Source organism: Muscardinus avellanarius, assembly GCF_963383645.1.
Source record: "Muscardinus avellanarius genome assembly, chromosome: 11".
NCBI classification, from domain to species: Eukaryota; Metazoa; Chordata; class Mammalia; order Rodentia; family Gliridae; genus Muscardinus; species Muscardinus avellanarius.
In genome coordinates, this window is record NC_137797.1 from 41,801,196 (window position 1) to 41,816,386 (window position 15,191).

Sequence of the window (15,191 nt, forward strand, 5' to 3'; positions counted from 1 at the left end):
AATTTTCACACAATAGCAATAATATTGTTAATGGGTAAAGTTCTTTTGCTCCATGCATTGAAACTGTCTCTGGTTATAAGCAAAAATGAATGTGTTGGAAGAATATGGAGTAGCTCCAAAAATTGAAAAAGTTAAAAAACCAAGCAATAGAGGAACCAAAGTAGGTAATGACTGGCACACTACTCTTTTTAGGTCTCTGTTAACTAGATAAATCAACTTTGTTTAAGGGGAAGGAGAGCTAATTTGACTGTTTTACGTGGAGCTATGCCCCTTTTTTCTTTGTTGTTGGTTATCTGGCATTTGAAGATCCTTTAATTTGGCAGAAATTACTACATTTTGAAATGTGGGAATGTCTTTTTGGAAGGGCCAGGCCACATATTATAGAAGCTGAACAGAGCTAGGCATTCTCTCTCCTGGACCTTCAGCATCCAGGGCTTGGGTAGTTAGGCTTGACCAACTGGGCATTATGCCAAAGGTTTTAAATTGGAGAAAATATTGGAAAGATAAAGGAAGAGTTCATGATTATTAACAGCAGTAATGATGGAAGGGTCACCAAACTTCATCTGTGAAGGAACAGGCGCTAAGTAGTTCAGATTCTACAAGCCACATCTAGTCTCTGTGCCTTGTTCATCTTTGTTTACTTAAAATATTTAAAGACATAAAAAGTATTCTTAACTGGCAGCCAGAGCAGCAGTCATTTATCTAATGACACTACTGGGGCTGGAGGATCTGCTCCCAAGAAGGCTCCCTCACTTAGCTGGACACTTCCATTCCTTACTTGTGGCCTCTCCATAGAGACTTGGTAGCACAATTCCCCTGGGGTGAGTGATTCATCAGTGACTAGAAACCAAGACTGCAGTCAGTGTCTTTTATTACCTAATCTTGGAAGTGACAGATTATGACTAGTGCTTCTGTATGTTATTGGTTTCACAGTAACACAGAGACAATTCCAGAGAGCACTACACAAGAGTGTTGAAGACCAGGAAGTAAAGACCATTTGGAGCCTTCTTGAAGGCTAGCTGCTATGTTGCTAAGAAAACTACTAATGCTGTGTGTGGTGGCCCACGCTTATAATCCCAGTATTTGGGAGTCTGAGACAGGAGGATCGCAGTTTTCAGACAGCCTTAGCTACTGAGTGTGGCCCTTTGCAACTCCGTGAGACCCTGTTTCAAAATAAAAAATAAAAAATAGGGCTGGGGATGTAGCTCAGAGGTAAAACGCCCCTAGGTTCCATCCCCAGTACCGAAAAAAAAAAAAAAAAAAAAAAAAAAAGTAAAAGAAAAAGAAAAAGAAAAAGAAAAAAGAGGGAAAAGAGAAAACTGCTACTACTTTTGGCAGTGGTGCCAACAATATCATTCTATCAGAGTTTTCATATAGTGTGATCTGTTTATTATTGTCTGCCTTACATTTTTCCCCTGGGGTTCATTCTCCAGCCTTTCCACTAATTCTGAAACCATTCATTATCATCATTTCACAAATGTCTTTTACGCTTATGATAGTATAGTAGGCAGGATTCTAAGTTGGTCTCCCAAATTCTTGTCCCTGGTATGTATATCATGTAAAATCCCTTCCTCTTGAGTGTGTGAAGAACTGTGAATATGGTAATTTTCAATCCATGATTATGCATGAGACAAAGATAAAAGAACCTTGAAGATGTTATTAATATCTCAACTCAATTTTGAATTATTCAAAAGCAGATTTTTCTGCTGGTGGTACTGTAGAATGGTGCTGACCCTGCAGAAAACAGTATGGTGTTTCCTCAAAATTTACAACGAGAATCACCATCTGCTCCAGAAATCCAAATTTTTGGATATATATCCCAAAGAAGTAAGAACAAGGACTCAGATCTGTATTTGTTTAATCATATTTATAGCAAAATTATTCACAATGGCCTAAAGGTAAAGGCAACCTAAGTGCTCATCAATGGACAAAAGAATAAACAAAATATGAGGCATACATACATGCAGGTAGGAGGAAACTCTGACCTAAGATGCTATATGATGAAACTTAAAGACATTATGCTAAGTGAAATAAGCTATTCATATAAGGATGAATACTATGTGATTCCAGTCAGAAACCTATAGTAGTAAAATTAATTAAAGAGGAAATAGAATCAATCATAGTTGCTAGGACTGGAGGGAGTGGAAATGGGGTATTACTGTTTAATGAGTTCAGCTTACATTTTGCAAAACAAAAACGTTTTATGAATGGATGTTGTCAATGATGGCACAAAAATGTGACTGTGCTTAGTGTCACTGAGTTGCACACCTAAAGATGGCTAAAATCACAGATTTGATGTCATGTATATACATTTTCCCACAATTATAAAAATAATTAATTAAAAGAAAAAAGTAGCTCTAAGGCATGGTGACACATATCTATAGTCCCAGTACTTGGGAGGGTGAGACAGGGGGATTGCAAGGTTGAGGTCAGCCCCAGTGACTTCATGCAACCTTATTTCAAAATTGAAAAAATTTAGAAAGGGTAGCAGTATAGCTCAGAGGTAGAATGTCCCTATGTTTTTTTGTTTTGTTTTGTTTTGTTTTTAAAAAGGAAGCCAGGTGTGGTGGCACACGCTTATAATCTCCACACTTGCAAGGCAGAGACAAGAGGATTGCGCAGGTTTGAAGCCAGCCGCGCTGGCTTAAGAGACCCTGCTTCCAAATAAAAATATATTAAAAAAAAAATAGGTCTGGGAGTGTAGCCTGGAAGTAGAAGGGCTTCCAGGAACCCCAGTACCACCAAAAAAAAAAAAAAAAAAAAAAAAAAAGGAAAGAAAAGAAAGCTGGAGATTATTCTTTACCCTGAATGGGCCTGAGTGAATAAGGGAAAAACTATTAAAAGAAATACTTGGGCCCTTCCTGAAGGGAGATTTTCATGCTGGACTGGAAGAACAAAGGACTCAGCTAAAGCATGCTGGATTCCTGGATCAGGAAAACTATGAGTTAAATTTTGGGGGTGTTTTAAGAACAAGTTTGTGCTTAAGTTTCTAGTATTTTTTTATATAGCAAGAGAAAACAAATATGAATAGTGAAGTGTCAATGTCTGTTATTTTCAATCAGGAACCCTGATTCGTACATGTATCTGTTGGCCAGGGAAATTAAATAGTCACAGGGTTCTGGGCAGTGAAAGGAATATTACTCCCCTCAATTCCCCAGGAAAACCTATATACTACTATTGTTCAAAAATGGAAGGGATGCCAGACAGGTGAAATCCAGTATCAGCTACCATTTACACTAACCATTTCCCAATAGAAAGAAAAGCATCATCTTTCAGGTTTATAAATATGAGAATGTTAGTGGAATATCACTGCAGGGAAGAGTTCTCAGTCCTCATAAATTTTCTTTTAAAAATGACATAGATCCTATTTTAAGCCTTATTAACTAATATCTTAATTCTCAGTTTATGACAATGATTAATTAAGTCCGCTAATAACAAGAATGAGTCATAGGATAAATGCTAGGGAAACAATTCATAGATAAATTAAGCTTTCTTTATATTTTACCCAAGGCTGTCTGAGCTACTTAAAATAATTTTGTGTGACACTTTTTAAAGTCCTTCAATCAGTTCCATCATTTTTATGATAAACATGTCACCTGGAGGCACTTTCAGGTATTAGGGAGCAAATTCCAATAGTTTGAGATATCCATAGACTTCTCTCTCACCCTTTTGTGTCTAGGCATCAATTTTTATTTTCAGCAAAATCCTTTTTAACCCATGACAGAACTCAAAGATGGCTTGGGTGGACCTCTCTACTTGGTCACCTCATTTCTACCTTAAATATCACTCCACGGTATGATGAACCAACATTTTTTTAAATTTAAATTTCTATTTCTTTTGGTGTGTGGTATGAAGGATTGAACCCAGAGCATTCTACCTCTGAGCTACACTCCCATCCGTTTTCATTTTTTTGTTGTTGTTTACAAAACAGGGCCTCATGCCAGGCTTGGTGGTGCAGGCTTGTAATCCCTGCGCTTGGGAGGCAGAGGATCCTACAGGTTCGAAGCCAGCCTTGCTGGTTTAAGAGACCCTGTTTCCAAATAAAAATATAAAAAATAGGTCTGGGAGTGTAGCCCGGAGGTAGAGGGTTTCCAAGAACCCCAGTACCACACACACATACAGACACACACACACACACACACACACAAACACACACACACACACACACAGTCTTGCTAGGTTGCTGAAAGCCTGGCTACATTGCTGAAGCTGTCCTCAAACCTACAATCTTCCTGTCTCAGCCTCCCATGCACTGGGATTCCAAGTGTGTGCCACCACACCTGGCTTAAATCATCACTTTTGTAAAAAAGTAAGAAAAGCAACTTTAGAAAATACACACTAAATAATTTATGTTAATATATGAAGGTATCAGTAACATATTCAGGGAAGAGGAGTGGGTAGCAGGATGAGGTTGGGAGAGAACCATGACAAGAGATGTTGTGGACATACATGAATGTACCACTTTGAATTTCACTCTTATATACAATTGCAGTGCAGCATCACAAAATAAAAAATATATTGCTATTCTTATTGATTTCTAATAGTGTGCAAATTAATTTCAGTAAGTTCTTTGCTGTCTCATACACTAATTCCAACCAGATTACTAGCCCTAACATTTTATTAAATGAAAATGGGGGGGGGGAGTAGTCATTTCAAGAAAGAAAGAAGAGTGTTTTGAAAGCAACTTCTGCTTTCTTTCCCCGACACAAATATGTGCTGAGGCAAGGAAATAAGAGTTGTATCAGTTTAAACGAAGGAAATAAAAGGGGCAAAGAAAATAGACACAAATTTAAATTTTTCTTTCTCATGTACATTTTCTATTTAATATTTAAGTCAATCACATGAAGCTGATATATTATCCCCACCTGCCAAAACTGAGCATAGTCCACAAAATTCCAAGTGATGTTGTATCTGTTATTAGGACACAGTTCTGTTCTGACTAGTAGCTTACTCTGTCCGTTTTTTACATTCTGGCCTACAGGGGAATTTAGAAGTTTTTCCTAAGATTTAATTTGAAGAACAATTTAATGGACCCCCCAACTAAATACTAAATACTTGTTATGAGTCTTACACAGTGGTGAGAATGACAGGTCACACCTAATGTCTTTCACGAATACTCGGTTTATTTTATAATGCTCATACCACTCCCATCCTTCTCTAACTAAGCCACTGGCTAGATAGCATTTGTTACCTGAGACAAATGGGTCTCTGCGGGGAACCTAGGTTCAGGATCACTGTCACAGCCATCGTCGATGGTCGAGGTGCAGATGCTCGATGTCCGGGGAGTCAGACGGAGATGAGCCCAACTGTCATCTAGAGGAATTGTCCAGCAGCTACCAGAGGAATGTTTCCTTCTGGCCAGGCTAACTTTCAGCCTCTCAGCGACAGTTGGGTCAGAACCGCCGATTGAGCCATTTGCTAGGTCTTATATACCCTAAGTTGATGTCACTAATTGTGTAGGCTCATTACTTCGACCATCATCTTATTTTCTCAGCAGTGTCATCTTATGGACATATGTCCGGGATGTGTGTCGTTATTACTTCGTCCTTGTCTTCCAGTCGTCTAATCCTACAGATGTGTGCCGGGGAGTGTGTCCATTAATTTGTCTTGGGCATGTCAGTTACATTCTTCTTCTGCCTCATCTTCTTTGCATATCTGGCCAGCCCACCTGTCCCTATGCTATACCTATATCCTGACATATATTTCATATACTCACAATACTTTTGACATATATTTTGTGTGCTCACAACAATACTTGTGTCCCAAGTGCAAATACTCATGCACTTACCTCTATTTCCAGATGTTGGAGATGCCTTCAATTGTACCTGTAATTTCACTCCTATGAAACATGACTCTTAGTTCTGAAGTTCCTTTTAGGTTTTCTCCCAAAGCATATACTTTCAAGTAAACTGGTCTTCCAATAGCTTGCCTTAATCCCTGAAGGAGCTGTGCCACTAAGGTCCTTCTTGTAACCTTCACTAATCATTATTATTATATACAGTAATTAAGGCCAACCAGTTTCCCAAAGTACAGGACATGTAAACTTGTGGTACATGAAGTAATTTTAGGTGGATGTATCATTAAATAATAGTGAAACCCCTAGCAAAAGGAGTTACTATCTTTTCATTATCCTTTAATCTTTCTGATTATGCTAAGTAGGAAAGTTTTAAGTTGATGCTAGTATGTCCAAATTGTACCAATCTTCCTTTTTTATGTAAATGGAGAATAGGTCTTGAACCCAGATCCTTGCTAGGCAACCTAATTAAAATAATATTGTTTTGTTTTCAGGTTTTTATGGTCTTTTTTATGTTCACTGGATGTTTTTGGTTTTCAAAAAAAAAAATGTTTCCTTTTTTTTTTTTTTTTTGAGTACTGGGGATGGAGGATGGAACCCAAGGGCATTCTAGCTCCAAGCTACACTCCCAGACCTATTTTGTAGTCTGTCTGTTTCTTTCTTTCTTTCTTTCTTTCTTTCTTTCTTTCTTTCTTTCTTTCTTTCTTTCTTTCTTTCTTTCAACAGGGTCTCACTGAGTTGCGAAGGGCCTTGTTAAGGAGCTGAGCCTCCATGAACCCAGACTCTCTGATCTCAGCATCCCAATTTGCTGGGATTACAAGCTTGGGCCGCCATGCCCGGCTACAATGTTTCCTTTAATTCTACTTAAGTCTTTAAAAGGTTAGGGGGAAAAAAGCAAATAATAATAATGGTTTTTGAATCTGGCCAAAATATGTGATAACATTTGTGAGACACTAGGTTGTATAAATGGCCATGTGTTTTTTTTGTTTTTTTTTTTTTTTTTGGCGGGTCTGGGGATGGAACCCAGGGGCATTTGACCTCCGGGCTACACCCCCTGCCCTATTTTTTATTCTTTATTTTGAAACCAGGTCTCACTGAGTTGCAGAGGGCCTAAGTAGCTGAAGCTGCCCGTGAACCGAGATCCTCTGGTCTCAGCCTCTCGAATGCTGGGATTACAAGTGTGAGCCACCACGCCCGGCTCCATGTGATGTTCTGACACTGAACATGTACAGCCTGGAGTCATGTGCAATAGAGGTAAATTACCATCTCTCAAGGTATCTGAACTTTGGGTTGTTGCCACTCATCTGATTTCTAGTTTTGGGGGAACAGTATAGTAGCTCCACCTGTACTATGCTAAGAGTAGGTTCTTGGGATGAAGCCAGATGTGGAAGAACATTTACCCTGAAGAATTAATAGAAAACTGTCAGAATTGTAAAAGAAATTACTGGAGAAGGGAGTGAGACTGGCCTTGTAACCCAGAGGCAAGGCAAAGGGTTAGATGTTGTGAGCCAGAAGTTGGAATTGATTTAGAAATGGAGTCCAAAGTGAATTGACAGTTCATTGTTGGTTCGGAAAAACTCCATGGTGGCATTGAATAGTGATGCTAGACATCTATAAACTTTTCCTCGGGTTCTTAAATAAAACATTGGAAAAAAATAATTAAATAGTGGGAGAGAGCTTTGCCTAGGTCAAGAGTACAGAAGATAAAATTGTCTTGTCATTACTTATTAGGGTTTTCATTTAGAATATCCCTCCGATGTGCATGTGTTGAGAGGGATGTCTCCAATATCAGAAAGTTCAGTGGGGCAGGGCTGGAAGGTGGTGGGGACTATGTAAGTCCCTGGATTCCCCCACCCCTCTTTCTTGCTGCCATGAGCTAATGGTGGCTTTCTCTGCCATGCAACCTGCTTCTACAGTTTCTATCTTTGAGCCCCCAGACCCTGGACTGAAACCTCTAAAATCATGAGCCAAATAAACCTTTCTTCCCCTAAGTTATACTTGTCAGATATTTTGGTCACAGCAATGGAAAACTGACTAAACCAGTATTCTAATGTCGATGTGGTGGCACATGCTTGTAATCCCAGTGTTTGGGAGGCTGAGACAGGGGGATCCCACAGCTTCAAAGCCAGCCTCAGCTACTTAGTGAGGCTCTCAGCAACTTAGTGAGACCCTGTTTCCAAATAAAGTATAAAATAGGTCTGGGAGTATAGTCCAGAGGTAGAAAAGCCCCTGGGTTCCACCCCCAGTACCACAAAAAATAAAATTAAAAAAATAAAACAGTATTCTACTCTCAGGCATATAAATATAAGTTAGAATCTTAGCTTTAAACCAGGGATAATGAAAAAAAAATACATGAATTTAAAGTACTCATTAATATCTTATTTATTTATTTTTGCGGTACCAGGGATGGAACCCAGGGGCATTCCTACCTCTGAGCTACACCCCCAGCCCCAGTTTTTTAGTCTTTTTATATTTGAAACAGGGTCTGAGTTGCGAAGGGCCTTGCTAAGTTGCTGAGGCTGTCCCCAACCACCATCCTCCCATCTCCACCTCTCAAATGCTGTGTTATGTTTGCTTTTGTATGAAAATATAGTTCTAATTGTATGGTAGATGCTAATGGCAAAAAATTTCACTAAACAGAAAGTTGACTTATAGAAAATATTAGTATGCTACATTATATTCGTGATGTATATGTTCACTGTTATTTTATAATATAGAAGTTGGCAAAGCAGTGTGCTATCAACTAAATAGCAAAGAAACAACTTAGAACCCGAGTGTTCTTAAGCTTTCTTTTTGGTGGTACTGGGGTTTCTGGAAGCCCTTCTACCTCCGGGCTACACTCCCAGACCTATTTTTTCTATTTTTTTATTTGGAAACAGGGTCTCTAAATCCAGCACGGCTGGCTTCGAACCTGTGCGATCCTCCTGTCTCCGCCTCCCAAGCGCGGGGATTACAAGCTGCCACCACGCCCGGCTTAAACTTTCTTTTTGACACTGGAGATTGAACCCAGGGGCATTCTACTTATGCCCCATACACTCACCTTATTTTATTTTGAAACAGGTCTCACTAAATTATGGAGGGCCTCGCTATAAATTGCTGAGGCTAGTCTCAGCCTCCAAAGTAGTAGAATTATAGAGGTGTGCCACCATGCCAGGCTGACTTTATACATGTAAATTTTTTATCAAATGGCAATTAATCTTAAGCTGAACAGCAAATTCTGATATTTTTATTTACTTTAGATTGACTTTAAAACCCAAATATGATTTTTTCTTTTCTTGTCCTGTGTTTGCATATTATATTGTAATCAAATATATTTTCAGATTTAGGTTTTTAATATTTTAATTTTAATTTTATAGTAATAATTCTCTACATTGCATAGATTGATACGAACCTAAGCCGCCCCCTTTGCATTTTTGTGCGTATATTATCTTGTTGGCAAGTGTAGTATATTATATTGGATTCTTTCTTATGACGATGATAAATTAGTCTTTAAGCACAGGAATTCAAGAGGTGGTTCGGATAAGTGTTATTTTTAATTGTATTTTCAATGCCTAGTAAGTCATGGCTTACTAGGTAGGTATTTAATAAATTGGTTGAATTAATTGCCTTTATTAACATCTCTTTTGATTCTAGCCGCAGCTGTGCCATTACTCCTTAGAAAGCAATGAAGCTGTAACCAGAAATCCCTTAAAAGGTCAGGACCAACTCACAAGGCTGAGTTCAGCTCACGGGTAGTGCCACACTGGCTTACAGCCTTGAAGGAAGGGGAAAAGGGATCACAATAAGCCTACGAGAACGAAAAAGACCCAAACAACAATCACAAACAAGCCTAAAAGGAAAGACGTTTCTCCAGTGGGTGTTGACAGGAAGCGACCGCAATTACCGCAGGTCAACCCCTGGTGAATAAGGTGGCCGCCACCAGAGCCGTCGGCTACACACACTCCACTTTTAAAACGCTCTCAATCAATACTGGATGCCCAAGTTCATCCTGGAAAGGGCACCCACTAGCACCTAATTCACGACCTCTGTTCCACTCCATTCAAAGACGGCAGCCAATAGGACAATCCCCCGCCCTGAGCAAACGCCTCGGCCCCGCGGGCACGACCCGGGAGGCAGGGCCGCCCTTTGGAGCCTCGCGGCCCCACACACGGCGGCTTCCGGAACCCGGGGAGCCCGCAGCCCGGCAGGACAACCTTCCTTCCCGGCCTCCTCCCTTCCAGGTTGGTCCCCGCCGGGGCCACACCCGCTTCCCTCCGGCCGCCGGCCCGCCCCGCCGCTGACCGCGGGCGCGCTCTTCCTGGGGCGGGGCCGGGGGCGGGGCCAGCGCGGCGCGCGTGCGCACAAGCCGCGGGCGCCTCCCTGCGCGGATCTCGCGAAGTTACGTTAGATTGGCCGGCGGTGACGGGCGGCCGCGCCGGGGGCGGGAGGGCTTCCGCGGTGGGAAGGGAGGTCCGCTCGGCCGGCGCCCGCCCCAGTGCTCTGTGGGATACTGGAAGTCTCGAGCGTCTCCTCCCGGTTCCCAGCCCTCCTCGGGCCCGCGCTCCTGGGCTCGGCCACACACCCCCTGCCTCCCCGCTCTTCCCTCCCCGCCTCCCCTTCCCCCCCTCGCGATAAGAAGACCCGGCGGCAGGAGAGGGGATGAAGATGGCGGACGCGAAGCAGAAGCGGAACGAGCAGCTGAAGCGCTGGATCGGCTCCGAGACGGACCTCGAGCCTCCCGTGGTCAAGCGCCAGAAGACCAAGGTGAAGTTCGACGATGGCGCCGTCTTCCTGGCTGCCTGCTCCAGCGGCGACACGGACGAGGTCCTCAAGCTGCTGCACCGCGGCGCCGACATCAATTACGCCAATGTGGACGGACTCACCGCCCTGCACCAGGTCTGTGCGCCCCGCCGCGGCTGTCCCGGCCCCGGGGTCCCCGTGGGCCCGGCCGAGGCCTCCCCGCGCCTCGGGTCCTTCCCGGGGGCCGCGGGAGCCTCCCTGCCGCCGCGGTGAGGGGGCGGCTGCCCGCGGAGGCCCCCGCAGCCCCGCCGCCGCTGGAGCGGGAGCCGGCTGGCTTCCGGGACGCGGTCGGCTCGGGGCCCCCGGCCAGCCCTGGACATAGGTCTGGTGTGCGGGGTCGAGACAGGGAGGGGTGCAGTGGGTTGTGCCGGGGCCCCGGTGTCAGTGATACATGGGCGGGGGGTGGGGGGAGCGAAGAAAATGACAACAAGGGACATTTGGGACGTTGGAGCAGATGGATGTCTTCGGCTTGTAGGTGGGCATTGGATTTGTTGTACTTTTTAGGACTTGATTACAAATGATGATGATAATAATAGTAATCAAGAGTTCTAAGCCGAGTGCCCTGAGCGAACGATTTCCTGTTTTCTCCTTTATTACTCTTGGCCACTGGGGAGGGGAAAACGGGTTGTAATTAGCTGATCTGCCCTGGCTAAAAGAGAGGGAGTGGGACTGTGGAGGGTCAGAGGAGTGTTGCCAAAGAGCTTGCCCGGTGCACCACTGGACCGAAACGTTTTGAGTCGGTACTAGAAGAGTTTGCCGCAGTATCTGAGATCCTTGAGCCCTAGGTGCTGGGGTGTGCGCTGGGGCTAGGTAGAGGAGAATAAACACCGTGCATTCTTCAGGCCCCTTACCAAGCTCTGATTTTTTTCTTTTGGGAGTGGAAAAGAAACAGAAAGCTGGTTACAAACTTTTCTCAAAATGGATCCTTTGTACATGTTAAAGTTTTATAGTAGTCTGATTGGGATCTCTCAATGTTAGCCAAATAAGGAGAAACTATTGGCAATCCAGAGATAATGTTGCTTTGCCTTTAACAGGCCAAAAGCAACACAACCCGTGGAGTTCTGGATAAAAAGCAATTTTTAAGTGATGGTAATAGGTGACAGGACATAAACTCCATTTTCTTATTGGGCAACTGGAATTACTAGAAAATCCCTTACAATGAAAAGAGTTTGGGGTTATCTCAAACTTGATTGTAACAGTGGTAGATTGTAGCTTTATTTTGAGTAATCTTGTAGTAAAAACTTGTTTGAGAGTTTGAAACTTAAGGCATTATATTTCATGAATATTAACTCGATGCCTTTTAAGAGAGGTGTGTAGTGGCATTTTTTTCCTTTTACTGCTTCCTGTTTGAGTGAATGATGACCATTTACGTTTTATTTAATCAAATTCTCATATCAGACTTGGCATGTAGCCTTTGTTTACAAAGGTGACTGCATGGATTGAAGTGACTGACAAATTGCAAGACAAATCTGGGATTTAGAACGTGGCACCCAGAGAAATGTAGCATGGTCTTTACCTCTTTCTATATTCCATCAATTTAGGTTCTGTAATGTATAGCAAACTTTTTATGACGCTGTAGTTTATTTTAGGGCACAGTGTTGCTCTAGATTCTAAAAGCAAGGTTTTGAGAAGGAAAGCAACTGTGGCTTTAAAATACTAATGTAATTAAATAAGATAGGAGAGTTTATCAGATTTCTTTCAAGTGTAATCCCCATGGTTTAGTATGAAATTCATTCTGAAAGAATTATTGTATGTTTGAGGTTAGGAAATTGTTTAAGGGTTCATGTCAGTGTATCTTATTAAAATTGTCAAGTCGAAATTTGAAGTTAACTACAGTGTGGAGGAATTCAGTTGTATTGGTGTAGAGGAAGAGACTTTCTAATACTTCAATATTTATGTGACACTGGTTGGAATAGTAAGAGAAAATACATGTAACGGGCTTCTTAACATCTTTTTTTTTATTCTTCAAATTTGTACATGTTACAAGAATTATCAGACTTTCCAGTATCTTCCTGATTAACTGGATTCAGTGGTTAGTTTGGTATTACATAGTTACTCTTGATGGGTGTTTTGTTGTAGTTGACAAGGGCTTAAGCAGAAGTTTCTAAGTTTATGTCATTCACATAAAACATATAATTTATCTTCACATTCTGTAAATCAGTGAAGCTAACATTTTTAAAAGATCAAGCATTACAAATTTTGTTATTTTTCTCTGATTTCTCATTTACTTTACATTTTTTCTCCATTATGACATGTGGGGACAAGGAGTTCACTTTATGCAAATTTAGGACACCAGATAGTGAAAGGTGATAAGACCTTTTTAAAGAACCACAAGAAGATTTTTAGCTTTTAAGAAATCTTCTGAATTTGGCTTATTTTAAATACTTAATACTAAAATAATCTATTGATCTGTTAAATAGTTCTTGAGTAGTTTATTTTAAATTAATTTCTCGAAAGATCATAGAATACCTAAAACGTTTTTACCAAATTAATTATTGGCTACTCTTTGGAAATTCACTTTTTTAGTTGTGAATGCGTATCCTACATTTTGTTGTCAGGAGAAAACTTTGGAAACTTTATAATCTCAAAATTTACTAAGATATACTTCTTGATCTCATGTTCTTGAATTTTGAAATAAAGTTTATATTTAAGAATGTATTGTTTTAATGAGCTTTCTCATTAGAAATTTAAAAGATTCTCATTTATAGTTATTCTTATAAAGAAATGTCATCTATATAGTATAAAAAGTAGTGGTTTTCTTATCAAATTTTTATCTTGGTCTTTAGAATATCCTTCCTCTGCTCTCAGCTGGAAAATGGCACCAACCAAGCATATCATATAAATTTTAGATTTTTCTAGAACAGAGGTCTAGAGTACAATTGCAGTTTTACAGTAGACAAAAGTGATTTTATAGCTCTCTGGTAGAGTTTTACTGTATATGAGTATACTTATATTTTAGCATACTTTATAAAATGTTGGGAGATTAATAGTGTACATATAGAATGCCTTTTGCTAATTAACTGGTGTATGTAAAATGCAGGACTGAGATTTCTTCTGACAGTTGAGTTTAGCTTTTTTAATTTTAACTCTAAAATCCTATCTTTCTCTGTGCTTTCAAGTCAATTTCCAGTTCCCATGTTTCTTCAAACTTCAATCCCTCATTTTAATTGTTCTTCTTTTGTATTGATTTAAAGTATTATGTCATGATTTTCTACTTAAAAATTTATCTTTAAGTAGCAGTATAGTAAATACAGATCTACCTTCTTTGCCACAGAACAAGAACTACTGTATTTACATTAATCTTTGAGATTCAGAAGATTTTTATTATTTAAATATAGATTTTTCAGTTATAATTTTGTTTTAACCTATTTTTATAAGTTAACATTAGTATAAGGATACACACCACACACGTACACATGTGAAGCTGATGTTTTTAAAAGATCAAGTATTACAAATTTTGTTATTATTCTGAAATTTCTTGTGTGTGGGTGTGGGGGAAGTGCTGGGTATGCCGGGGGCATTCTACCTCTGAGCTACACCCCAGCCCTATTTTATTTTGTATTTGAAAACAGGATCTCGCTAAGTTTCTGAGAGCTTTACTAAGTTTCTGGCTTTGAAGATGCCATCTGTCTGTCTCAGCCTCCCAAATATTGGGATTACAAGCGTGTGCTACTACTATGCCTGGCTAAAGATAGATATCTTTATAGACTTTACCAGCATTCTTTTTCCTGTCTTGAGTTTGGTTGCTAGACAGCTTTACATTGTTAGGAATTTCTTTAAATTTGTCTAAAACAAAGCATCTTTCCTCAGCAAGACTGTTCTTTTCATTAGTGCCCTGTTTCTTGTTATGATCTCATTAATCTGTAGGATAAGTTAAATATTTTAGTTATTATCACTCTTTTTCTTGTCTGTATTATATCCAATCATCTGATTCAGTCTTTTCTTCACAATTACCTTTACATTAATTCTTTTCCTTGCCATCAATATTATCAACTTACTTCGTGTGTGTGTGTGTGTGTGTGTGTGTGTGTGTGTGTGTGTGTATGTGTGTGTCTGAGCATTGAACCGAAGAGCATTCTACCTCTGAGCTACACTCTCACTTTTTAAAATTTTTTTCTTTTGAAACAGGTCTCACTAAGTTGCTGAGGTCCTCCCTAAATTGCTGAGACTGGCCTTGAACTGGCCTTTTGCAACTTAGTGAGACCTTGTGTCAAAATAAAGACATACCATGCCAGGCATGGTAGCACAGGTTTGTAATCCCAACATTTGGGAGTTTGAGACAGGAGGATTGCAGTTCATGGACAGCCTCAGCTACTTAGTGAGGCCCTTTGCAACTCAGTGAGACCCTGTTTCAAAATAAAGAATAAAAAAATAGGGTTGGAGGTGTAGCTCCGAGGTGGTATGCCCCTGGGTTCCATCCATAGTAACACACACACCAAAAAAAGTTGAATTAGGTCCGTGTTTTATTATTATTTTATAGTAAATGTTTTTCTTTTACTTTTCAATACATACTTGCAGATAAATTTTGTATTAAAAGCCTCTACTTAAAAGATAATTTTTATTAACTTCCAAATAAGCCATTTGAAACGTTTTTATAAAACATGTGACTGTCAGTAAA

At 40.4% G+C, this 15,191-nt stretch overlaps 1 protein-coding gene across 4 annotated transcripts in view; it reads left to right on the forward strand.

Moving 5' to 3' along the window:
• Positions 1-10,432: 10,432 nt before the first annotated feature.
• The window catches only part of PPP1R12A (protein phosphatase 1 regulatory subunit 12A), a gene marked incomplete at both ends in the record, with an annotated part of 143,374 nt that continues 138,615 nt past the window's right edge, over positions 10,433-15,191 (forward strand). For all 4 annotated transcript variants that reach the window (XM_080706416.1, XM_080706418.1, XM_080706419.1 and 1 more), the window contains one exon: positions 10,433-10,669. In XM_080706416.1, coding sequence (XP_080562542.1) covers positions 10,433-10,669 — 237 coding nt within the window. The remainder of the gene's footprint in view (positions 10,670-15,191) is intronic.